General features: G+C 33.2%; 4 protein-coding genes and 1 long non-coding RNA gene across 5 annotated transcripts; 3 read left to right on the top strand and 2 right to left on the bottom strand.

Moving 5' to 3' along the window:
• Positions 1 to 302: 302 nt before the first annotated feature.
• On the top strand, positions 303 to 3,399 carry LOC125606899. Its single transcript, XR_007338157.1, has 2 exons — positions 303 to 2,966; positions 3,058 to 3,399. It is a non-coding gene; the product is annotated as an uncharacterized LOC125606899 (long non-coding RNA).
• A 3,514-nt stretch (positions 3,400 to 6,913) lies between these two features.
• LOC106388497 lies at positions 6,914 to 9,761 on the top strand. The gene is made up of 12 exons (XM_013828577.3): positions 6,914 to 7,068; positions 7,155 to 7,307; positions 7,418 to 7,582; positions 7,676 to 7,758; positions 7,839 to 8,037; positions 8,109 to 8,230; positions 8,351 to 8,417; positions 8,592 to 8,642; positions 8,733 to 8,785; positions 8,889 to 9,099; positions 9,281 to 9,451; positions 9,537 to 9,761. The coding sequence occupies exons 1-12, from the start codon at positions 7,003 to 7,005 to the stop codon at positions 9,594 to 9,596; spliced, it is 1,401 nt and encodes a 466-aa protein (XP_013684031.2). The 5' UTR covers positions 6,914 to 7,002; the 3' UTR covers positions 9,597 to 9,761.
• An 838-nt stretch (positions 9,762 to 10,599) lies between these two features.
• On the bottom strand, positions 10,600 to 14,013 carry LOC111197812 (chloride channel protein CLC-c-like). The gene is made up of 7 exons (XM_022716107.2): positions 13,591 to 14,013; positions 13,093 to 13,293; positions 12,843 to 13,020; positions 12,504 to 12,766; positions 12,159 to 12,428; positions 10,951 to 12,079; positions 10,600 to 10,877 (listed from the first exon to the last, which is right to left on the bottom strand). The coding sequence occupies exons 1-7, from the start codon at positions 13,785 to 13,787 to the stop codon at positions 10,788 to 10,790; spliced, it is 2,328 nt and encodes a 775-aa protein (XP_022571828.1). The 5' UTR covers positions 13,788 to 14,013; the 3' UTR covers positions 10,600 to 10,787.
• A 359-nt stretch (positions 14,014 to 14,372) lies between these two features.
• Positions 14,373 to 19,656, bottom strand: LOC111214074 (non-lysosomal glucosylceramidase-like). The gene is made up of 19 exons (XM_022716109.2): positions 19,411 to 19,656; positions 19,102 to 19,164; positions 18,716 to 18,820; positions 18,542 to 18,598; positions 18,383 to 18,453; positions 18,148 to 18,247; positions 17,935 to 18,005; positions 17,740 to 17,840; positions 17,564 to 17,667; positions 17,419 to 17,472; positions 17,283 to 17,338; positions 17,137 to 17,175; positions 16,886 to 17,030; positions 16,632 to 16,813; positions 16,494 to 16,561; positions 16,285 to 16,419; positions 15,284 to 16,217; positions 14,913 to 15,203; positions 14,373 to 14,827 (listed from the first exon to the last, which is right to left on the bottom strand). The coding sequence occupies exons 2-19, from the start codon at positions 19,156 to 19,158 to the stop codon at positions 14,536 to 14,538; spliced, it is 2,862 nt and encodes a 953-aa protein (XP_022571830.1). The 5' UTR covers positions 19,159 to 19,164; positions 19,411 to 19,656; the 3' UTR covers positions 14,373 to 14,535.
• Positions 19,657 to 23,951: 4,295 nt separating this feature from the next.
• LOC125607153 lies at positions 23,952 to 24,497 on the top strand. The gene has a single exon (XM_048776982.1). The coding sequence runs from the start codon at positions 23,952 to 23,954 to the stop codon at positions 24,495 to 24,497; it is 546 nt and encodes a 181-aa protein (XP_048632939.1).
• The last annotated feature ends 1,989 nt before the right edge of the window (positions 24,498 to 26,486 follow it).

Consider the following 26,486-nt stretch of genomic DNA (forward strand, 5'->3'; position numbering starts at 1 on the left):
TCGACGAATACACTGTCGGTGGGAGGCATATTTTATATTTGATTCTATCTCGACGCTATAGTGGGCTCTATATATTCATTGAATTAATAAACATTGTCAAGGGGAATTACGTAAAACACACATATATTTAAAAATGAAATCTTACCTCAAATTTCATTTCTTTTATTATTTACCGATGTTCCTTGTTAGAACTTATTTTTTTTTTTAAATGGACAGATAAATTTATATTATTAAAACTGAAGTATTTTTAATACTTTTTAGAAACTTAAATAGTTGATTAAATAAAAATTGTTTGGAAACAAAAATAACAGATTAAATATTATATTTTTTATATATTTAGGCACTGTATTTTTTTCTCATTTACAGATTTTGTCGTTTGAAAACTTGATAACAAATTAAATGAGAATTATTTGGAAACATATATAGCAGATTAAATATTTCTTTTTATTTACATATTTAGCCATTGCATTTCTTTCTTATTTACAAATCTGCCACTTTACTTAAAATCAAAAATTTAAATTAATTAATTATAATGAGTATATACAATATACTAGGTACCCAAAAAATATTGTATATATTAGGTATATTTCGGTGATTGGGTATATTTGGGTGATTGAGTATATTTTTGGTATTTCAGATTTTTTATAAGTTTTGAGTTCGGGTTTTTGGATTTAATTTTAGGTTTCGGATAAAAAAATTTAGATTTTCGGAAAATATAATTCGGGAATTCAGGTATATTTTGGGTATTTGGGTCTGATTTTGAGTGAACGTTTGGATATTTTTGCGGTTCTTCGAGTATTTTTAGAGTTTTCGGATCCAATTAGGGTATTTATGATCTTTTTTTGGACTTAAATACCTGAACCGACCCGATCTAAAATATACCTGATAATTACGGGGATTGGAATTATAGGCCCGAACCGGTAAGGCCCGGTTCGGAACCGATCCGAAAATTATATGTACATATATGGGTCCAAATTTCGAAGACCTAAAAGATCCGGATCTAACGACACCCGGCCCAAGGATCCGGATGCCCATGGCTAGTATGAAAAGCCTAAATTGCATATCAACCCTTTTGTCTCCTAATGTGAGCTGGTTGATTGGTTTCCAACTGGTAAATAGTATGTCAACATTTGACATAACGAACCTACACACATTCACTCATTTTATAATCTTCCTTAGTTTGAATGACTTGAGGAGCTAAGGATAACTGTGAGTGACCTTCATGACATCTATCATACAAAGGACTTTCGCTCCTTCTAACAATTCGTAGAATATCTTTGAATGATTGCATATCGGATCTACTACATTTTCATAACTACCATCTTACTGATAGCTATGATAACTCACATTATCACCAAATGCATCATTCACCATTTCTACATATCTATTCTACAATATTACTTAAATGTGTCAGATAAACATAACTCGTTCCTAATGCTATGTCAATCTCTATCCTGTACGAAACATAATAGTCTTGCATAAATCTTTTAATATATATATATATATATATATATATATGTTTCAAAATTCATTATTCCGAGAAAAATTTATCATTGTTGCAAACACTGCAAGGGAAAAAGAACTGACTATTTTCTCTGCACTAAAAGCTGACTATTTACAAACGTCATAAATTGCTCTACTCCTGCTTTTAACTCTTCCAAGACGTTTCCCGTTTTTTCACGATCCTCTTGTACATTCAATCTCAGAAATTAGTATAGTTTGTAATTGCCCGCCATTATATCAAGTCACAATTTTGTTTCTTTTTTGTTCTTCCACGACTGATGACGATATAAGAAATGTGACAATTTATTCTATATATAAAATATTTACCGACGATTTTTCTACTTATTTACAACTGATTTTACGACTAATATAATCAGTCGTAAAAAACGGTATACCAACCTAAGAACGACTTATACATGTTTTGTACCCGTATTCTGCGACTTCGAAGCAACGATTTCACTATTGATTTTGCGACTAATATAATCAGTAGTAAAAAACAGGTACACCAACCTTAGAGGGATTTCCACGTGTTTTATATCCGTTTGTTGCGACTGCAAATCAATTCTTTTACCACAAAATCATACGGTCGTTAAACGGTTGCTAAATTTGCGTGCGACTGATAATTGACCCCGTTTACTGACCTCAAATAAGTACCAAATAGTCGTACATCGCGACCAATTTGCAACGTTTTTCGTAGTAGCAAATTAGCTACTAAATAGTGACTTATTGTTTGGTCGTAAGTCGCTAATCCGTCGGTAAACAGTCGCCACTTTTAGGGACTGCGTTAGTAGTTGCCAAAATCAGTCGGAAAATACATGTTTTGTTGTAGTGGAAAACACCAATTGATACTTATAATGTATATATACAACATACTTAAATCAGGATAAAATACAATATTTTAATTTTAGAATTGACCTAATTATATGTTCACTGTACACGCCAAACTATATAAGAAAATTTAATATCATTTACGTTTTGTGAGCAAAACGGAAGAATATCTTAATTTTAATGAATGTAATCGCAAATGAATAATTATAAATGCTAAGTTCTAATTATGAAAAGAAAGAAATCAAATCATGAATTTTGTTGTGTGTAAAATGTACTTTTATCACTTTAACATGTGTCACTTTTATCAAAATATATTTTTTATCAACTTTACATATCTCGGTTTAATCAACATAAGATATATTACTTTTTTTTTTTGTAACTGAAGATATATTACTTTCTTAGTAAAACAAAGTATTTTAAAATGATATTATCCATGAACTAAATTGCCAATTCCAAGCATACTCCAGAAATACATTATATAAGCATTTGAGCAAAGATGTATATATTATTCAAATTTTATCAAAACATATTTACAAGCCGTAAACCATTCCTCATATCACAAAACTTTCAGGCAAAAAAGAAAAACATGGCGGAATCAAAAAAAATCTTCATCGTTTTTGTTATTTGTCTCTTATGTTAGTTATTTTCTTATTGATATTTTTTTATCCACTGATTGAACAGATTTAATAGAACTACTTTGCTTTGATATATGTTTTCACTTGACAGGCACATTGTTGGTGAGCGTCTCTGGAATACAGGTCAAACCATCATGCACGACATCGATAGAATGTGAGTTGGTGTGTTTTAGAAGAACAGGGAGAAGAGATGGTGTATGTGAGGGTGGAATGTGCGCTTGTCTGTCCCCAAAACCCAAGACGGAGTTGACCAAGACCATACTGTGCAAGAAGGACCGTGACTGTCCCAGTTCTAGTGAATGCCCTAAAGACTTCTATTACTCTTGTCTTCATGGAGAATGTACTTGCATTGCAGTATAAATCGATTAAAATATATCTAATATATATATACTGCTTATCCTACTGGATAATATGCATCTTTGTTGACGCGAAATTTATATTCATCACCCTATTATCATCGTAAAATAATAATATTAGTAAAACCAAACCATATTCTGGTTCGCTTAATTAGAACTAAAAATAAAAATAAATGGAATATTAAATTGGTTTTTCGTATCTTAGTGCAATTAGAGATTATAAGTAATATTTTTATCTCTATAAACATTACAAAATCAAGGGCTTGAAAACATGGGCGAATCTAGGTGATGTAGAGAGGGGGCAGCTGCCCCCACTTAATTTTTAAAATGTTAAATATATAACCATAACAAAACAGATAATGTTGACTATAGTGGTTATTGCCCCCACTAACTAAATGTAATTCCTCCCGTTGGTTTATGTTTTCACTCACGTTTTTGCTTTTATTTCTAAAGTTATTTAGTTTCCATCATAAAATTTAAACTATTTTCTAATTTACATCTCCCATAAATGCAAAATCTAATTATCATTACTTTGAGGATTTCAACATACAATAATATATGAATCTATGATATATATTCTTTTTACTATATCTTGTTTTCTTTCATCATTTTTGTTAATTATTATTGAATAAATATTTCTTAGAATGTATATTTACTTTTAAGGATATAAAGAGTAATCACATATTTTATAAAGGAAAATCATTTTAAACTAACGTCTACATATTCCTATACAATATTTGATATAATAATTCTTGTTTTCAATAGTGTATGATTTATATATAAATAATATTTTTGAAAATATAAAAATAATTTATGCCCCCACAAATTTTTTTTCCTAGATTCGCCACTGCTTGAAAATATACACAAATATAATGATAGAAGTCATGGCTGTCAGGTATTACTTCAGAAACAAACAATATATCAATCTTTATATCACTTATGAACCATAATTTACAAACTTTTAGCACGAGCCAATCTTTTTGGTTGAAACAGTTGGAGTTCCATGTCCGCCCATCGGTTAGTTTGATGTTCTTTGGGAATTCAGCTGCATAACATCATCACCTAGGAAAGAAAATGTGATTCTCAAGCTATGGTTTCCAAGCCATTTCTCTCAGTTCCAAGCTATTATTTATCTACTCTTTAATCTGTAATGCTGCAATGTCATAAATAACTTGATGTTTTAGTCCGAAAGGGTGAGTTTTGGCTTTGATTTTAGATTCCAAGAAATATATGATGTGGGACACATAAATTTCTAAAAGAAAGATAGGCAAACATTGTAGGTCGAAGATCAATTTGAACCGAGAAAAAAATATGAAAAGATAAAATATATCAAGTAATAAACTTTTATATAAGAACTAAGTTGACACAAAACAAATACTCCCTCTGTTCCTTAATATTACCATATTCTAGAAAAAAAATTGCTTTAAAAATATCTATTTTTTATATTATTTTTATCTTTTCAAGACATGTTTTATTAACTAATTGTAAATTTCAAAAAACTTAATTGTACTTACTGAATTTTTATTGGCTTAAAATTATGGAACAAAGATAAACACAAAAAATTATGTAAATTTAATGTGTTTTATTAAAATGTGTGAAAAAACTAGAATATGTAACATTAAGAAACAGATGGAGTATTTAATAGAAAACCGAAATATATATTGTTGTTCTACACTATTAATTAAATTTCACTTAGTTTCAATTTTTTTTCCAAAATAGATTAATATTTAGATGCAGAAATTCCGTGCATGAACTTAATTATGGGCACAAAGTTTAGAAATGAAAAGTTTGGAAAACTAATATATATATATATATATATATATATATTGCAATGTGCACATTTATATAATAATAAAAAAATGATTACTATATATTATAAAACTAAACATTTGAAACTAAAATAAATATTAAAAATATAATGCTATTTATCAAAGAACAGTGAAAGTTACCGTCGTTATAATTCAAAACAAATATTTATTATTACGATCTCATAATATTTTCATTATTTGTTTGTTTATATATTTTTTATCTATAATAACTTTTAAATACTTCATAAATTCATATAAAATAACTTTTATTATAATTTCCCAATCCGTACGGCCGATCCCAGTCACTGATGATTGTTCTGTAATACCAACTAGAGATTGACCCGCACGCCCGTGCGGGTGTTAATTTTTACTTTCTTATAAATCGATATTTTATTTTTATGATTAGTATTATATATTTTATATGTGTCATAATATAATTAATTGCATAAGTACTTTTAGATTTCTATACATCATAATCGAACCTGAATCAAATAGAGTAATATGATTACTTTTGGTTATTTGGTTATTTTTAGTTTAATTTGAATTCAACATACCCGAATTGAATCGGTTAATATTCTTACTTTTCATACAAATATCCGTACCGGCGTCAAATACATTAGTTTTTGGATATTTGTAGGTTTGTATATATCAAGACTGAATTCATCTGGACCCGATTCGAAACACACATGAAAATTTATAATACCGAAATGAAGTCTAGTTTCAAAACTCAAAAAGCATGATAACCCACAGAAATAACTCGTAGCTGAATAAAAAAAATTGTTAACCATTTTGAATTCTTATCACAAATAGAGTGGTTTCATTCAAATATGTCGAATTATTATAGTTAATATGTAAATAATCCTGACAAAATATTATAGTAAATATAATTAATGAGATAGTTAAAAAGTGAGAAAATGAATGTAAAAGATAAAATAAAAAAATTGAAAACAAATAAGTTTTGTTTTTCATGTCACTATTATATATCATATATATGTCATCATATAATTAATCATATTTTATATGTACCATAATATAAGTAATCATATAATTAATATTATTTTATACATACCATCATATAAATAATCACATATATTATATTTATAAACTTAATATGAAATATAAAAACCATAATTTAAGTTGGTGTTTTTAATTAAGTTATGTATTGTATTTTTCTTATATATAGTGAAAATATTTTTTAAATGGTTATTGGAAAATATTTTAGTAAATTTTCTTAATATATATATATATATATATATATATATATATATATTTGAATCAATTATTTATATAAATTAATTTTAAATTATTATTTTGATTTGAATTTTGTATAGAAATAATTAAAATTGAGAAAAATGAATGTAAAAGATAAAATAAAAATTGAAAACAAATAAATTTTGTTTTGTACTTCTGTAATAAATGATATTAACTTATTTAATAAATATAATAGATGAAGGGTTAGAATTGATTAACAATATAATAAAATTTTTTTAAAAAATCAATTAAGATAAGCAAGTATTATTTTCTACTGCTATCTATGTTTCCAAACAATTCTCATTTATACTACTATCCATGTTTCCAAACAATTCTCATTTATACTATTATCCAAGTTTCCAAACAACTCTTAAATGTACTTCAGTTTTAATAATATAGATGGAATGGACTTCAAATTATGTAAGTAAATATAAAAGCAACAGAATGGACTAGAATTTCAAGTCAAAAGAAAAAAAAAAGAAGTTCGTAAGTAAATGATGACTTGTGTTAATTTGCGAAGAAGGGTAGTAAATGTAATTTTGTGACATAAGAAAAGGCACATAATAACTGAGTGAGGGAGAAGGAGCCACATATTCTTCAGACGCTTGGCTCTGCTCTTCCATGGCCGTTGTTGCACTTTCTTACTGCAAACCCTCGCTTCATCCTCTTCGATTTCATCCTCACTGCGTGAGTTTCCTTCGTAGGATCTTCTGATTCTGATTCCGGTTTCAGATTAATTCCATTTTTTTTTCTTTTTCTCTCTCTCTCTGCAGGGGAATTTGTGGAAGAGAGAAAATGTCCAGAGGAGGACAAGAGGAGCATCCACAGTTACTGCTATGTTCTGGAGGTCCGACAAGTCTCCGCAAGTACGAGAGTTCGATATTTCACTTGCCAATTACCCTTTAACTGGATCAGACACCTCCCAGGTTTGTTTTTTTTTTTTTTTTTAAAAAAATTTAAAAGCATCTCTCCTTCCTTGATACGAAATGATTATATATAAAACATGGTAACAGTGATTTCATTTCTGAGTTTTTAGGAAGGGCAAAATGTGATTTCACTTTCAGTAGTTTCTTCAATCTCAGAGATAACACCATCTGAATGGGATGCTTGTGCCTTGGATTCTTCACAGCCTCAAAGCTATAATCCTTTTCTTATGCATGGCTTTCTCTCCAGTTTAGAAGACACTGGCTGTGCCACTCGGGTCCGTTCACATATTAAAAAAAAAACATTTTCTCTCTTCTTCTTTTTTCTGATATTTATTATAAACATATTATCATCTTTTCTTTCTTCCCAGGAAACAGGTTGGATGCCATTACACATTGTTGCAAAAGATGAATCTGGTCATGTTTTGGGAGTTTCTCCCCTTTATCTCAAAAGGTTTTCTTTTTGAGATCTTTCTTTTGGTTGGGATATTATTCCCATCAATCACTGTCTTCTTCTCATGTGTTGTGTCACAGCCACTCGTACGGTGAATTTGTTTTTGATCACTCTTGGGCTGATGCATACCGAAGTTTTGGTGGAAGATATTATCCTAAGCTCCAGTCTTGTGTTCCTTTCACCCCTGTCACTGGACCTAGGATTCTCACCCGTGACACTCCTCTCAAAGACCAAGTTTTTGATGCTATCGTTTCTGCCATGACTCAATTGGCTGCTAAGGTATGTTGATGCTAGCTACAAGTTTTTTACTATCTCCTGTCAGATTTATTTACTGTCTGCACTTTTGGTAGCTACAAGTTTCATCTTTGCACATTACCTTTCCCTCTGGAGCTGAGTGGAACAAGTTGAAGGAGAAAGGCTTCTCTCAGAGGATTGGAATGCAGTACCACTGGAAGAATCGTGACTATAAAAAGTAATTTAATTTTCATTACAATGATCATTGTTGAATGTTGTGGATATGTGTTAGATGGTTTGGTGATGCTATTGATATATGATTGATTTTAACTTTGTTCAACTTTTGGATGCTTTTCAGTTTCGATGAGTTCTTGATGGATATGAAGCAAAGCAAAAGGAAAAACATCCGGCAGGAACGCAAAAAGGTTTGTTGCTTTTCCACTTTCCATGTCATCTTAGTGATCAATGAAATGAAACAGATGCGCACAAAGAGGGTCAGCAAATGACTGCCATAAAACTTTTCAAGCATAATCTTGTTTATTTATCATTTCCTTGTGAAGCACGATGCTGACTTCTGATGCTCTCTTTTCCTCTAGTAGATTGGTACCCAAAACTTGAAAATGAGACGGTTGCGAGGAGACGAAATAAAGGTACTCAATTGATTAGTGTCTTTTCATTTTAATGGGCTATGATCAACCTTGGGATCTCAATGATGAGACGCACTATAATGTTTTTTGCAGGCTAGGCACTGGGATTCATTCTATGATTTCTACAGGAACACGACTGATAACAAGTTTAGTAATGCCATGCAATCATCTTTCGTCTTCATGTCAAAATGCTGATAATACATATACCCGTACTTTCACATGCTAAGCGTAGATTTTATTTTTTTGTAGATGGGGAACACCTTATCTAACAAGAGAGTTCTTCCACTACATGGCATCAAAACTGGGAGATGGAGTATTGCTTGTTCTTGCTGAAGAAAACGAAGAACCTGTTGCTGGAGCACTGAATCTAATTGGTGGAGATACTCTATTTGGGCGACTATGGGGATGTCGGCCTGACTCCTATTATCCTAGTCTCCATTTTGAAGCGTGCTATTACCAGGTTTGTCTCAATGTTACAAAGTCTCTTATCCTAGTATGTTCCTCAGTCTACCCATTGCTTCAAGTGTATATTTAGGAGTCTCCTTAGTTAGCATGATGTTTCTGTGATACAAAAATGGCCATAGGAATTAACTTTTAGTTCCCAAAAATTGTGAAGTCATGTTTTACTATGATGGTCACAGGCAATCGAAGCAGCAATAGAGCTTAATCTGAAAACGGTAGAAGCAGGAGCTCAGGGGGAGCATAAGATACAGCGGGGCTACCTTCCAGTTAAAACATATAGTTGCCATTACATTATTGATGAAGGCTTCAGGCAAGCCATAGACGAGTTTTTAGTACGTGAATCGAATCAGGTACGTTTTGAGTTATGATGATTTGGTAAAGTAAAAGTAAATAAATGATTCTTTGCTTTAAGCAATGTAACTTTGGACATCGCAGGTGGATTATGTCATCAAGGTGTTGCATGAATCTGGACCCTTCAAAGAGACAATAGAATAGACACTTTACCAAATGTTATTGTATATCATATTCTTAATTACATATATGGTATAAGACTGGTTATTTGTGGTACATTTTTCTTGGTTCATGTTCATCTCATATAGATTTGGTTGCTTTTTTATTCTGTTCTATGGTCACAATAAATCAAATCTTTATTTAAAGATTTTTGGTAAAGTAAAAAAAAAATCTAGCATATTTTCATTTAGGATATTCCTAATCAATTTTGTCCTCTAAGTGTATTTTTTATAATATCATTTAATTTTGTCCTCTAAGTGTATTTTTCATTTAGGATATTCCTAATCAATTATGTCCTTCAAGTTTTTTTTTTTAATTTCTCCGTTTAAAGTTGAAACATGGTTGATTATTTTTTAATCATTATTGACAAATTTTGTATAATTATTATCAATAAATAATTACAATTAGTTATCGAACTCAAAACAAACACATACATACTGCATTTAGAGATTTTTTCGTATCAAACACACCATAATCTAAATGTTCGAAGAATTAAAAAGCGGTTGTTTAAAATTGTATATAAAAAATTATATAATTATGTCTAAGAACTTGTGTTATTATGTTTAAAATTAGCTAAATATATTATAAATATAATTAAATTGTATTTGAAACTAGACCCAGTCTCTGATTTTTTGGTAACTCTAGGTTCGGAATAGCCGCCCGATTAGCTCCTAGGGTAGAACATGTGTCAGTTCTTCGTATATTATTAGCGACACTAGATTATTTGAGAATATTAAAAATTATGATTAAGTTAGATTAGATTTGTCATTTTAGCACAACGTATTGAAAATGCTTGATTTAATACACTGGTAAACATTAGTGAAGCAAAAATGAGATTGGCTCATATAAGATACATGTGGTAGATTATTTTGTTTTAATGGTTTTGAGACCAAACCAAACTTTTAAGTAACTCACTTCATTGCACAATCCCATTATTCTTCACACCAAATAATTTGAATAAATATATAAATGTGGACTTGAGAGCAAATTGAATTGCAAATCTGTTTTCGATTTTGATATGCACAGTTCATCACAACGAGAATAAAATGAAAACAATCTATTGGACTTTTTCTCAATTCCTTATCACCTGGAAAGGAAATGTTTTATTACATGAAACCAAAAAAAAAAGTAATACCAAATGCAAGCAACAAGGAAGACTAAAACGGCTAACAGGTTTCACTTGAGAGGATCAATGTGAGGGTAGAGTCCTAGGACATGTTCCGGCATGAAATCATGCCTTGTAAGTATCCCAACAATAGGCGGTCTCTGCAATACAAAGACATGCCGTTAGAAACGTAAACAAATCTCTACAAAGAAAGACAGAGAAAGAGAGACTGACCCCTGGTGTTTTGGGCACCACACACAAGTGGCGAAGGCCAAGTTGCCGGAAAAGAATGGCCACTTTAGCTAGAGACAAAGTCTCAAGCACAGTGTATGGAGATGTGTTGGTGATGGGATGGAGATCAACATACATCTCCATCTCCTCGCCACTTATAACCAAATCTTCAATCTTGAGCCCTTTCCCTAACCCTGCTTTGGCAAAGTCGCGAGCTTTGCAGCTTCTAAGAATTTGAGAACCGAATGTGGTTTTCTGCTTTGAGAATCTCTTCCCTTGGAGAAGCACAAGCAAATGGGATCTCAAGGCAATCCCGCAAAGCTCAGAAGCTTCAGTAAAAGGTGGCTCATCAATCACAGGGAAACCATTATGACTAGTCATCTTTAAAGCCTGCCATATTACCCCAACCTTTTCAACTCTCGAAAAGGATAACAAAGGTCCAGCAACAACATCCTTCGCCACCAAATTGCGCATGTACGGCTCTGCATGGTCCTCCATGTACGGCAGTCCTTTCATTGTCACAATCTGGTCATACACTCCTTTGTTGAAACAATCGGCAACTGTTTTCGAGATTAAGAGCACAAGCATCACCAGCGGCAGCATCAGGAGATTATTTGTAAGTTCAAGAAGTATGACGCATAGAGAAACCGTCATTCTCATTGTGCCTCCAAGGAAAGAAGCAGCTCCAAGCAGAGAAAACAGACCTACGTCAAGCTGAGATACTGGACCGAGGAGTCTACCAACAAGCCGTCCATAAGAAGCTCCAGCGAGAATCACGGGAATGAAAAGCCCAGAGGGTATAGCTATGCCATACGTTATGATGCCAAGGAAGTAGACAAAGAAAAAGAATATGGCAAGGGTGGAGATTTGGAACTCATTCTCGGACCTTGATGTGAAGAGACTGCGGATTGCATCATCATTGGTGTTGAGAAGGAGTGAGGAAAGGTCATTGTAATGGTTTGGAGGACACTGGAAACTCTTATAGATGCCGGCTCGACCTACGCTTGGGCACTTGCCCTCTGTTCCAACAGGACATGGGGTACAAGGTGAAAGCCATGGGAGACCAAATGCGCAACACGAGCTCAAGATGGAGACTGCCATAACAAGCATTACTTTAAACCCCGGTCCTCTCCTGCAAGTTTATGGATACAACAAAAAACAAACTTCAACTAAAAATTAGAGACAAAGGATATGATTTTACTCTGACGTACTCGTTTATTAAGGCATATGTGCGGAGGACTTTGTCGACAAGGTAGTTGTAAAGGCTTCCAAGAACACCACCAACAACTCCAAGGAAGACTACAGCTAGCAAATCTGGTGTGCTGTAAAGCACTGGTCCTGAGTTTACGTCAAACATTATGAGACCTCCTTTGCCGAATAGTCCACATCTCCCAGATCGACAGAGCTCAATCAAACTTCGTAACACCACGGCTACAACTGCGGTAGTGAAGAAGGTCCTCCAAAGAAGAGCGCTCCTCCACCTAACAAACAATGTCCAACAAAGTCAGCCATCATCTTGCAATGTTGGATAAAAAACAAATATATCACTAACTTACCAAGAAGCAGCTTCCTCAAGGGCGAAAAGGACTCCGCCAACTGGAGCACGGAAAGCAGCAGCGACACCAGCAGCAGCGCCGCAAGTGATGAGGTCTCTTCTGTCTCTGTCGTTTTTGAAGAACCTGAGCCACTTCCAAGTCAATTTGTACTTTCGAGAACCGCCTTGTCCAAGTAAATTAGCAATGCAAGCACCAGTATGCACCATAGGTCCTTCTTTTCCGACTACGAATCCGGCAGCAACTCCAAATATAGATCCAAAGATCTGCCAAAGTACATTAGAAACCAAATATGCTTTGATTGATTCAAAGATATTAGATGTGCTTTGAGACTCTCTTTACCTTAACAAAGAGTGTGCTGGGAGCTAATATTGAATAAGCATCTATACCATTGAGATATGCTTTAACCTCAGGTATGCCGGAACCTGCTGCTGCCGGAGCAATGAAAGCACAGAGCGAAGCAGCAGCGGTTGCCAAGATCAAGTTACAACCAGCAAATGCAAAGAATGCCTGAAAGTATCTGCAAGTTATTCAAAGAAAGATTCAGCTGTCATTTATCGTTTTCTAAATTCAAAAACAATACTAGACTAACTTTTCCTTGAGCATGAGATTGCCGGTGAGCAAGAGTTTGAACCCAGCTATATTCTCAACAGCAAGGTTATTCAAAAAGCCAACGAGGCCAGTGGATAAACCGATAAGGAAAGCAAGCGCCCACTTTAGAATGGTATACTGAAGTATCTCAATCTTCTTCCTTGACCTCCAGTCCTGCTTGAATAGATCATTCTCAAAGATCCTGCCAAAAAAAATAAATAAGTATCCTGAACATGTTACATATGATAAATAGACTGTAACACTTTAGGCTCAACTGTTATGATGTCCCAAAAGCTAGAATAAAAAAAATGCAGTATGGTTAAAAGTAGATGGGACCCAACCACGTTACAACACAATCCAACAAACAATCTTATCTCCCCATCTATGTTACAAAAAATAACAAGACAGGATATGAAAAACTCCATAGATGCAGAAATGTTAGTGTTCTAGTCGAAAACATTTATAAACAAAAAAAAGAGAATAAAGAAAAAGACAATACTCGTAATCAAGGCTTTCGATGGGACAAGTGTTGGCTCCGACGATTGCGATCTGCGAAGTGGTGTTCTTTCGGTTCCTAGCGAGCAGAGGCTGTTGGAATCCGACAGATCCATCGTCTAGAATCCCAGATATCTTCCTCTCGTAAGCGTAGTTGCCTCCTTCGACCTCTATATCATGGTTTTCGCTACGATCATCCATCTCTTGTTTCGATCCGGATCAGATGAATTTGGAGAGGGTCGTGTTTTACTGTTGGTGTAAGATCTCTGAGTCTCCGGGAATCAAGAACCTCTCGCGCTCAGGCAAATGTTAAAGTCTTATTTGTTTATTGCTTTTTATATTTTGTCATCAGGAAGTTTTGTCATTATCCTTTTGACATGATTTTTGTTGTTTTCCTTTTTTTTTTACATGATTTTTGTTGTGGGAGATTGCATCTTTTTTTGTGCATCCTATGACTAAAAAGTAAAGTGTAATTAAAAATCCAACTGAAAATAATTTTTTTAATATTTCTAAATTCTTACTTATCGGTAGAGAAAGAAAAGAAATAAAATTTCTTTCATTATCAATCACCACCACGCCACCATATTCTTCATATCAACCACCACTCTTCCTCTGCAACCACCATCTTCTTTTCGTAATCACCATCACCTCATCCATAATCACATTTATCACTCGGCCACCATTGCCGCGACAGAATATTTATAAGACTTAATTTGATAGCTTACAAAATTTGTGATAAAAATATAATAATTTTTATTTTGTATCCATATTTTTATGTAACAATAATAAAAACAAATAAGCATTTTAGATTATAAGATAAATCTGTTGCGTTGTAAGCATTATAGGGTTATCTTTTTTTACAATACAACAAGGACTTAATAAAAACAAATAAGTTATGGAAACAATGTGTGTATAGTCAGTGTGATTGCATGATAACTGCAAAATGAATCTATGACATCATTCTCCGGCAAGCATACTCGAACAAAGTCTGAACTGTGCCTTTTGCTGATGCTTCATTTGGTAGGTTAAGAAGCCTAGAAACTCTGGAGAAACCGATATCATGTTTCATTAGGGAACTAGGCTCTGGTTCTAGTTCAGGTTCCAGACCAAATTGTTTCTGTTTGTTGTTACTGGTTCTTGTCAGTGCCCATTGCATAGACCATATGGCAAGGGGACGCATGTAAGTCAGTGATCTATACTGATCATTTGTATTCCAAGCTTCAGGCGTTTGAAACGAGTAACTGTTCAAACACATACAAACGTTTGTATCAAATACATGAAGGAACATATGGAAACGCCTGAGAGTGATATCAATATAAAGCTTACCCCAGTCCGGTTTCCGACCAGGCAGCTTCATATATACCACTTGCAGTCTGAAACGCCTTGTCAACTAAACCTTCTTGGATCATTGTTGCAGCCAGCGCGTAAGTAACACCAGACCATATCTCTCGTGATTGCATCGATGCTGTATCAACTTTCCCATCAGGGTGCATCCCGTTTACGGCCCCACGTTTTCCATCTTTAATCTTCATCACATTGAAGTTGTAAACTTTCTCCAAAGCCATTCTAGCCTTGTCTTCATCTACAATAGGCATAAGACCTGATGCTCTCGCGTACCTACACTCGTATGATCAAAACCATATTATATTTTAAAACTAAAACAATTCTTATAGAAAAGAGGAGGGGAACAAACAAACCATTGACCAGCTAGTTGATCAGCTTGTATAGACGAGCTATATCGACTTCCACTGGTATCATAATTAAAATATGATCCATTCCACAACTTCTTCTCGTACACAACCTTTGCCTTCTCAAACTTTGACCAAAAATAGTCCTGAGAGTTCTTGTCACCAACTTCACGAGCCAATGCGGATGCAGCTTGCAGTGCAGCCACCCAAAGTCCGCCACAGTAAGCGCTAACACCAGATGCGGACCATGTATCGTACGTCTGATCAGGAAACCCTTCGTTCTCAATCATTCCATCGCCATCTTTGTCAAACTGAGCCATATACGCCATCGCAACATACACTGATGGCCATACCGCTAATGCAAACTTTTTGTCTCCTGTAGCAACTACGTCCCTGTAGACCTGGAGGACGAATTTGGGGTTTAAATCTTTCCACCGATCAGTATTGTGAAGATTGTACCCATTAACCTCAAACCAAGGATCGTTGATCCCTAAGTCATGAGGAACTGCACCAAGAACTTTCCTCTGGACCCATTGTCCTTCACTAAGAGTTTTCACTTTAGTGGGGTCGTGTAGCATGACCGCAGCAGCAAAGTCTCTCTGGATGCTAAGTTCTAGTTTTGGAAAAAGCATCACCAGTGCGAAAGACGCATAGAAATGAACATCGTAGGTGTTCCACATACGGTACTCGATTCCTTCTAGGTAGAGAAAGTGCCCAATGTTCTCTTCTCCTTCTTCTAGTAGCTTGGTCCCAAATGCAGAGTTTGATGCTGTTGATGCATGAAGTTGCTCAAGCGTTGAAGCCATTTTTTCAAGAACCGAGACAGCTGTATCATTCTGCTGCTGTGGTACATCTATGATGCTCTTCAGACCAGATTGAGATTTATCAAGTGAGAATTTCTTTTCTCTGACTCCTGCCAAGCTGTGTAGTGGAGATGATCCATCTGCCATGACAACAAAACATGAGAAGCTTGCGTGACAATGCCATGCTGAAAGTAAAATAGTATCTACCTGTCCAAAGAGTTCCTCCAGAATTAAGATAATAAAGCTCATTGAAGAGAGTGATAGGGTACCATGCAGGCAGCCTTTTATCTTCAAGTATTGGTCTCTGCCAGTCTTCTATCCAAGACTCCCATTGACTATGTTCTGTTCCATAATAAGAGTGTCAGTGTAAGATTAATTCTCAAAAGAATAATATTATATTATTCTAGGAATATTACCAAGAATAGCATCATAAGCAATTTGTGCTGCGGCATCGCCATGAGTGCCATAAAACTTTGTGTAACGCCTGAAAAAAGAATTCTGTTTTAGAAGGCCACATGATCACCATTAGGTAAAGTTACTTAGAAAATATTTACCTTGAATATATTTTACCACTAGGAAATTGCACTTCAGGGCAGTCCCAAGCCAAAGAAAATGTGACAATGCGTGACTCTCCCGGTAAGACTGTCGCGGAAGCAGCTACTGCTGCCCCGATCGATGACCCGTGTTCAGATTGCATCGACGCCTCAGAAGCATTAAGGTGATCAAAAGAGCCATGCTGCAACAAAATATCATCTTTGTTGAATCATACATATCATATGCAAGAATAAAATGTAAGAATTATGCCAACCTCTTTGATAATCTCCCACATATCTTTTGCTGTGATTCCATTTTGCTTTCCAGATACTGTGAAGAAAGGGCAGACTGAGACACTTACACCTTCGGTCTCCTGAGCTGAAATCGCATATGACAATGATGGTATTCCGTTTGCTGTTCTGTATCAGAGAAAAAATGCTTGAAACATTCAGAGCCTGATAATTAACTACAAAAAAAAAAAAATATTAATATGATGCTTTACGCAAAGAATATGGAAGAACTTACTTATGGTGTAAGAGCACACCCTTGACTCCATCATTCATCCTATCATATTCATCAACAATGAGTAAGTATAAACACATACACAAAGTTGAAGAATAAAGCCAGAAGAAAGATGGGTGAGCAGGAGTAAAAGTATATTTTATTTGTACATTATCTTGGAGTTGTAGTGGCCACCTGAGAACTCTGAGTCTCCTCCAACAGAATTCTAAACCAAGGAAAATTTATCATTGACTTTTGTTTACGGAAAGCTAAACAAAAACGAATGCATTCAAAAGCTTATCTCACCGCCCAAGTAAAGAGCAATGTCGCATCCGCAGTAGTGTCTCCCAGATTATGAATCTGATGAATAATGAGTCCAAACTCATCAGTAACATATATGGTAGCTCTACATCATAAACAAAAAAAAAGAAGAAGAAAAAAGTGGACATACGGTGAAAGTGAAAACAGAAACAGGAAAACTGCTTTCTTTGTAGTTGTGAGGTATAAAAGGTGAAACTTGACGACAAACAATTCTAAGCTCTGGATCAGGTTCACCTGTACATCCAAGTATTTAGCCTCATACAGCAATATCTACGAGGGTGAAACTATTATTGATAAGCATATTACCCTCATATATTGTCCAAGACCTAGGATATAAAGCATGATATGTAGACTTGTCTCCTTTCATATTCCAGTCCCATGAACCAATTCCAGATTCCGACTCTTGTCTGTTTCCAATATATAAATATTTGAGTCATCTGAGGAAAAGAATATTATCTGCATGCAAGCCAACAATCAGCAGAGAGTAGTTGAATATATTACTTTGCCAGCTTTGGGTTCCTAGGACATAACACGCTTGAGTACTTTTTACCATTGGCCCTAGACACAAATGCCTGCATCAGACAAATTCACCCATTTAGTAAACCATGTGAGACATTGAATATCCCAGATGTTGTTGTTATCATCATCATATGCATCCTGCAACTATCTTCAACCAGTTTTCTCCTGCAAAGTCTAATATATTTTGTAACTTACTGAGAACTGATTTGCAAGAACTGGTTCATCTTCACATTTTGGAGGGAATAGCTGCCATCGCTGGAATTCACCTTTAAAACTCCTTCCTATGCTACCAGAACTGCAATGTAATCATAGATTAAATAAAATACCTAAACATGAATAAAGTAATACATATACAATTGTGATCAGGAAGATGGAACTTACGATTGACCAAAATACGTTCAAAATGAGTGATAAAAAAAGGAAAACATACCCAATACCTCCAAGTGGAACACCATGGGAAGACGTTATAGAGTGCTTAGAAAATGGGTCTATGAAGGCCAACTGCAATTAAATAAGATTGTTACAATATGTACAAACAAAAAAAAGGAAAAAAAATAACGCATCTGTGGAGATGTCTAAATTCTTTTACCCTTCCCTTGGCAGCTTCTTCTCTGACAAGAAACCATAACCGAATGCCAACAGGAGCCTACAGAAACGAAACATTCATAAAAGGCACATTATGCGGTTGCAGGTTTCACAATTTTCACATAATTCTAATTTGCATCACAATAATATTTTGAAACGTTTTACAATCATAAGGTACCATCTGGAGAATCTCTTTAGCAGTCAGAGAGAATTCCCGGGGAGCCTTTGCGTCACTGTCTATCTTTCTTTGCCATGTCAAAGATGGAGGTACTGCCGGATCAACCTGCTTATTGCATAAGTACGGGAAACAATAAAGTTACCAACACAAAATTCTTGTAAGAAAAGCAATAGTGATAAGTTTACAATAATATCCCACTGGTTGTCCTGTCTTAGGTCATAAGCATCCTTTACAATGATTATAAACATCTCCAAACAATCAAAAACTCAGAGATGAATGTAACTAAAAACTTTGTCTGATGCAGATCACATACTTGAGGAGTCTAAGAACTAACTATAACAGAATCCAGCAGTTTAAGAAAAATCCAAATTAAATCAAAAGCTTACTTTTGTAGCAGAAGACTTGACATCTTCACCATTATCCTTGAAGTTTTCCTCAGACATTTATTCCTGAAACACAAACACATCGTTGTGGTTACTTGTACAACTGAACAATCCTAACTACTTCTTCATCTACCCTTTTTCTCTCATTAATCGGCTAACTGAATTAAAGAATATTTTTTCACATCTTAAAAACCCAATATGAAGAGTTCTTGTTTGCTTGTTAAATCCAACATGGGGAGGTTAAGCAATACACAACAATATAATTCTGCATTACGATTATTTCATTAAGATAAAAGTTAACAAAACGATTACTCTGAATTTTGATGCAGGAGAAGGATGAGAGGGTTGAATCGAACAAGCGGACTGGATCAATAGAAGCAATTTAATGTGGCAAACAAAAAATAAAATCGGGAGAATTGTTTTGTCAGTGACGATCAAGACGAAGAATATTGATTGATCAAAATAAAAACTTTTTTAAAATTGGGGGACTTTTTCAACAGAATGTGAATGGTAAGTGGCTTGTTTGATGTGTGTAGTTGTGACTTGTGGACAATAGGTTTTGATAAAATATCTCCTGGATAATTGGATAATGGCCCCATGCACAGTTTTATAAACTTAATTGCAAACTTGGACTATTTTTTTCAATATATCAATACTATTAAAACAGAAACATGCCCCATTGATAATAGTTGAGTCCAATTAAAAAAAATATACATCATCTACATAAAACTGCTTATATCACTTTATCAATACTATTAAATTTTCACGGCAGTTCTAGCAATTCTAAAATCCTACTTTTCAGGAAAATTTGATTGCCACTTTTTAAATAAAACGTAAACAACAATAACAAAGCAGTTCCATAACCACTAATGTCCTATTTTTAAGGACTACAAACATATAAAACTTCTATTTTTCAATTAAAAAATCTATTCTACTAAACTCAATTAAGAATTTTACGTAACCACCTTACACAACCAATTAAACTCCTATTATAAAGGCAACAAATTTTATAAATGACAACAAATTTCGTGAAATATATATACAACTCCTATATCTAACTCATTATCCTGAAATATATGTACTCCTGTGACCCCAAAATTTAAAATCAACAAACTTCCATATCTAACCAAAATCCAAATTGTCACTATTTATTTAAAAATTTTATTTTTCTAGATAGTTTTTTTATAAGAAAATTAAATTATTTAATCCATCTATTCTATTAAATTAGGAACATGATCAGTTGATATTATTATGGAAGTATTATTTATAAAAATATATTCTACGGGTTTTAGTTTAACGGGTTTTAAATAGGTTATTCGATTAAAAATATTTGTTAAATGTTTAGTGAAGACCTTATTAACCCATTTACATATATATATTTAACAAAATATATTAAAAATTATCTTTCAAATATTTTTCAAAACTTTTGTTCGGTTTTCTGTGCGTGTTGGATTTGATATTGGTTTTCGGATATCTCTTAAGAACCATTCAAGTATATATGCCAAATCTAATAGATTATGAAACTTTGATTTTTGGGTCGATTCCGAGGCAGATTTTTTGGATACGAATATTTTTCTTGACTAATTATGTTAGGTAACTACTAAGAAAATATAATATGTTGCAAATTTTAAAAATAAAGTTTAAAAATAATTTTTGATATACATATGACATATAATTATGCAATTTGACATATTTAATATAGTTACCAAAAATTATATTAAATTAAATTAATACTAAAAACAAATATGATTACAAAAATAACACAAATACAAAAATTAAATTTCTCAAAAAAAAAATAAACAAAAAAAAGGGCGGGTCAGAATCCAAATTGTCACTATTTATTTAAATCCAAACGCAGCTTTTGCGGTTGGTAGCGGTTGTCGGCGGTTTGCAACAATCACTCAAATCGCTATAAACCGCTTCAAACCGCTACGAATCTCATAAATTCAAAAGCTGGCTCCAGCTAACGTTTGCGGTTGCGGACGGTTGCGGGAGGGTAAAATTTTTTTTTTAAAAACAATATATATACAAAAGTAAAATTAATTAATAAAAAATTTAAAATTGAGATTATGAAAATATTAAAATATATCTATTATATTTTAATTAATATTATAAAATTTTATAATAAAAAAAATTTCAATAAATTTTCAAAAATTAAAATTATAACTTTCTAAATATAAATTTTATATTTATTATAATTTTATGATTTTTGATATTTTTATAATTATATTAAATGTAAATATTGTTAATTTATTATTTGACTGTTACCACATTTGGTAGTTAACCAGTCATAAGTAACCCGTAAACGCACCAATTTTTAACCGCAGTACCAATCGTACAAATCTCTTAAAACCGCTAGAAACTGCAACCGTCCGCATCCACAAACTCCCACAACCGCAACCGCAACCGCTGCGTTTGAACCAATTAAACCAATTAAGACGTTGTCGCGATTTTTAACAATTCACGTGGCCCTGGATCAAAATTTACAAAATTCGTATTTAACGTCATGGCAAATTATTATGTATAATTATAACATTATTATAATTATACATGAAATAAAAAAAATGAAAACCATATAATTTTAACGATAGCACATGTAGAGTATCCAACATCACAAATTCAATCAAATTATCAAAACCTCTTACTAATAGTAATTAAAAATTTAACACATATGATTACAGAAAAATACAAATATCATTACAAAGAAAAATATGAGACAGAAAATTAATATTTTACAATAAAATAAAACAAAAAATATACCCGCCCTTTTAAGGGCGGGTCAAAATCTAGTCAATACTATTAAATTAGGAACATGACCTATTGATAATGGTTATGTCCAACAATTAATTTTCTTTATTTAAAGAGTCTTTTATTATCCTTTATGTATAACTGTATCTGTCCCAGAGAGAGGTTTAAGGCAAGGAGATCCGTTGTCTCCGTATCTATTTATTTTATGTACTGAGACCCTTATAGCAAATATTAAGAAGGAGGAACGAGAGAAACGATTAACGGGTTTGAAAATCGCCCGCGGCAATCCGCATATTTCCCATCTTTTATTTGCGGATGATAGTTTATTCTTTTGTAAGGCTACGAAGGAGGAGTGTGGTGTAATTTTAAAGCTGCTTAAAGACTACGAGGCAGTTTCGGATCAACAAATTAACTTTCAGAAATCATCAGTACAATTTGGTCACAAGGTTCCGGACAATATAAGATTGGAAATTCACAATATTTTGGGTATTACTAATTTGGGTGGGATGAGCAATTATTTGGGTATTCTGGAAAGCCTTGGAGGGTCCAAAATACAAATTTTTGGTTACCTAAATGACCGAGTATGCAATTTCTTGCAGATTGCACAGGAAATCCAGGTTTCAATTCCCGGAGCAAGCGATTTATTCAACAATTATGCGATTACGGAAGAAAGGCTTACAAGAGTTTCTCAACATGGTGCAAGTAAATCCGGTCAGGCGTGATCTTCATGGGATGGCTCAAATGATGCGGTTAGGTGTAGATCCTCATAAGGCAGGTAGTATTGTCGGTTATCGAATCGTCTTTATAATCTTTCTCATAATTGTAATATCTAAATAAATCCTCGACAAAAAAAAAAATGACCGAGTAAATAATAAAGTTAATGGCTGGACAGTTCGGTTTCTCACAAGAGGGGGAAAGGAAGTTTTGATCAAATCAGTGGCTACACCGATGCCAACACATGTAATGTCATGTTTCCGGCTTCCTAAAGGGGTGACGAAGAAAATAACGAGCACCCTCTCTCATTTCTGGTGGGGTGGTAGTGGTAATAAAAAAGGAATTCATTGGCTTTCTTGGGATAAAGTGTGTACTCCTAAGGAGGAGGGGGGGGGCTGAGTTTTAGAGATCTTCAGGATTTTAATACAGCTCTGTTGGCTAAACAATTCTGGCGGTTAATAGATAAACCAGATTGTTTGTTTACAAAAGTTTTTAAAGGACGTTATTTTAGGAATACCGATCCTTTAGATGATCACAGATCATATTCATCCTCTTATGGATGGAGAAGCATCTGCTCAGCTAGATCTCTGGTTAAAAAAGGGCTAATCAAAAGAGTGGGAACAGGACAATCCATCTCTGTATGGACAGATCCGTGGATCTCCGCTCCTCGCCCGAGGTCAGCAATACCAAAATCAAATACTCAATTTTTAAATCCTTCATTAAAGGTGGAACAATTCATTAATCCGATTGACTGCTCCTGGAATGTAGATTTGCTTAATGCTTATATACATGCTGATGATGTGAAACTCATTAGAGGTTTAGCAGTAAGTAGATCCTACAAACCAGATACAATAGGATGGAGTTTTACGGAGTCTGGTAAATATTCGGTTAAATCAGGTTTTAGAACTGAATCTTTATATCCAGATAGAGTGCATAGGAGTATTTGCTATGGACCAACTGTTAAACCGTTATTAGCCTTTTCTTGGAAACTGAAATGTCCTCCAAAATTGAGACATTTTGTGTGGCAATTTCTTTCTGGCACATTACCAGTTTCAAAGAATCTTACAACTCGAGGGATTGTTTGTGATACACGTTGTAGTATGTGTGGGGCAGATGAGGAATCAACTAACCATGTACTCTTCGAGTGTCCCCCGGCTTTACAAACATGGGCACTTTCTAGGATTCCTTCCTCTCCAGCGATCTTTCCATTGTCGTCCATTTTCACCAATATGGATTATCTATTTTGGAGATTACCAAAAAAGGAGGATCTAAATTATTTTCCATGGATATTGTGGTATATTTGGAAGGCTAGGAATGATAAGATTTATTCAAATAAGGATGGCAATCCACAGGAAATATTGCGGTTGGCCGAGGTGGAAAGTAAGATATGGATGGAGGCCCAGTTAACCGTGAATGGCCCCAGGGAGAATTCCTATAATGGGAGTTTACAACAATCTGCGGATTTAGACCTGGAAGTTTCTAGAGTTTGTTATATTGACGGAGCTTGGAAAAAGGAAGACATATTTACGGGACAAGGTTGGTTTTGCAGAAATAGTGGATCGACTGATGTCATGATGGGGGCAATGAATCTTCGTAGAAGTTTGTCACCCTTGCATGCTGAGTTTGAAGCATTAATCTGGGCAATGGAATGCATGAAGACCCTCCAATTTTCTGAAGTAGTGTTTGCAACGGATTGTTCTCAGCTGGTGAAGATGGTGTCGACACCTGATGAATGGCCTGCTTTCTCTACACATATAGAAGAATTCAATCGCAGTAAGACTTTCTTTCCTCACTGCCGGATCAGACATATCCTTAGAGCACAAAATACCTTGGCGGATAAGCTTGCACGCGGTGCGAGGAGTTCTCCTTCAGCTTTGATTTATGTCGATTCAATCCCACCGATTTGGCTTGCTAGACCGGTTGGAGTTTCTAATTAGTTTTTAGTTGATGTTGTCAAAAAAAAAAAATGTATAACTGTATCAAATTAAATAACCGTAAATGCCTTTTATGAATCAATATATATTTGTAACTTCATGTCCACAATTCTCGGCTCTCACCACTTCTTTCCCGTATGGCTGCTTTGCGTATACATAATACGGACAGATATATATATACAACAATTATTCTTTCCTTTTGGGTTTTTAACAGATGTAGATTGTTAACTATAATATTATTCTATTATACCAAAATTATGATTGAAAACTGTTACATGTTATTCGGTTCCGTTTGCTATGTAAGTATTCCACCCAAATTATTTATGTATGCTATTTAATAATCTGAACCTTTTTCTGAGAATTTCAACCTTTTATTTGATTAATATAACATGGTACTCTATATAATTATTTATATATGCAGTTACATTATTGATACATCTTTCTAAAATGATATGTTAATTACTCATTATAGTTACGACTATAAATATAATAACTGAATATATTAAAATATTAAAAATATATTTTTCAATAATTTTGTTTTTCACCTTTTCTAAATAAAAATAAATAAAAATGTATTTGAAAATTAAATTCAAATACATTTTCAAAATTTAAAAAATTATATTCATCTGTTTATATAAATATTCATCTACTCTAAATATTAATCTATTTATATAAATATTTATTCTATTAAATTAGAATCATGACCACTTTATATAAGTATAGTCCAACAATAAAAATTCATGAATCAATTAAGATAAATAATTAATATAAATAGTTGTTTATAAGAAAATTTAAATGATTTAATCTCTCTACTCTATTAAATTAGGAACATTATATTATTATAGAAGTATTACTTATAAAATTATATTCTATGGGTTTTAGTTTAATGGATTTTAAATAGGTTATTCGATTAAAAATATTTATTAAATGTGATTTTACTTAAAGTTAGTGAAGACCATTTACACACACACACATATATATATATATATTTAACAAAATATATTAAAAGTTTTTTTTCATATATTTTTCAAAGATTTTGTTTGGCTTTCGGTGTAGGTTGGATTTGATATTGATTTTCGGATATCACTTTAAAAACCGTTCGAGTATATAGACCAAACCTAATAATGAGACTTTGATTTTCGGGTGAATTTCGAGTCTGGGTTTTTGGATACAAATATTCTTAACTAATTATGTTAGGTAACTATAAGAAAATATAATATGTTGCCAAACTTTAGGAATATATTTTAAAAATAATTTCTGAAATACATATGACATAAGTGTATATTATGCAACTTGACATATTTAATATAGTTATCAAAAAATATGTTAAATTAAACTAATATTAAATAAAAATATGATTACAAAAAAACACAAATTTAAAAATTAAATTTTAAAAAATTATATATATATATATACCCGCCCTTTCAAAAGGGCGGGTCAGAATCTAGTTTTCTTATAAAGTATTAAACTTAATCATAATTCTGTGGATTCTTATATTATACTTCATCTCTTTAGCAGTATAACAATTCAATTGACAAAAAACTAGTAGAAGCAACGTAGAGATTTTTTGTTACTAAATGCTAGGATTCGCAAACTAAATGAGATATATTGCTCAGTCAAAAAAAGGAAATAAATTGTCAAAAAGTATTTCATTTGCAATTAATCATATTTAAAAAAATCTTATACACGACACACAACAGCTGTATAATAATAGTTGACTTAAATGATAAATAAATTAATGAAAGTTTATTAAATAGAAGTTTTAAACAGTTAAAAGTTTGTCAGCTAATTTTGTTGCAAACTAGACTAACTTTTCAACAAATTTTAGTAAAACTATTTAATTAAAGAAAAAGAGAGATTTGTAAATAATCCGATATTACCTTTTTTTTTTCTAATCCGATATTACCTTCTTTCTTAATGTGACACTTTTCTTCCAACTAATGCTAGGACTGTGTGAATAAAATCCGTAGACAAAAAAATATTAATAAATAA

Source organism: Brassica napus, chromosome A3 (genome assembly GCF_020379485.1).
Source record: "Brassica napus cultivar Da-Ae chromosome A3, Da-Ae, whole genome shotgun sequence".
NCBI classification, from domain to species: domain Eukaryota; kingdom Viridiplantae; phylum Streptophyta; class Magnoliopsida; order Brassicales; family Brassicaceae; genus Brassica; species Brassica napus.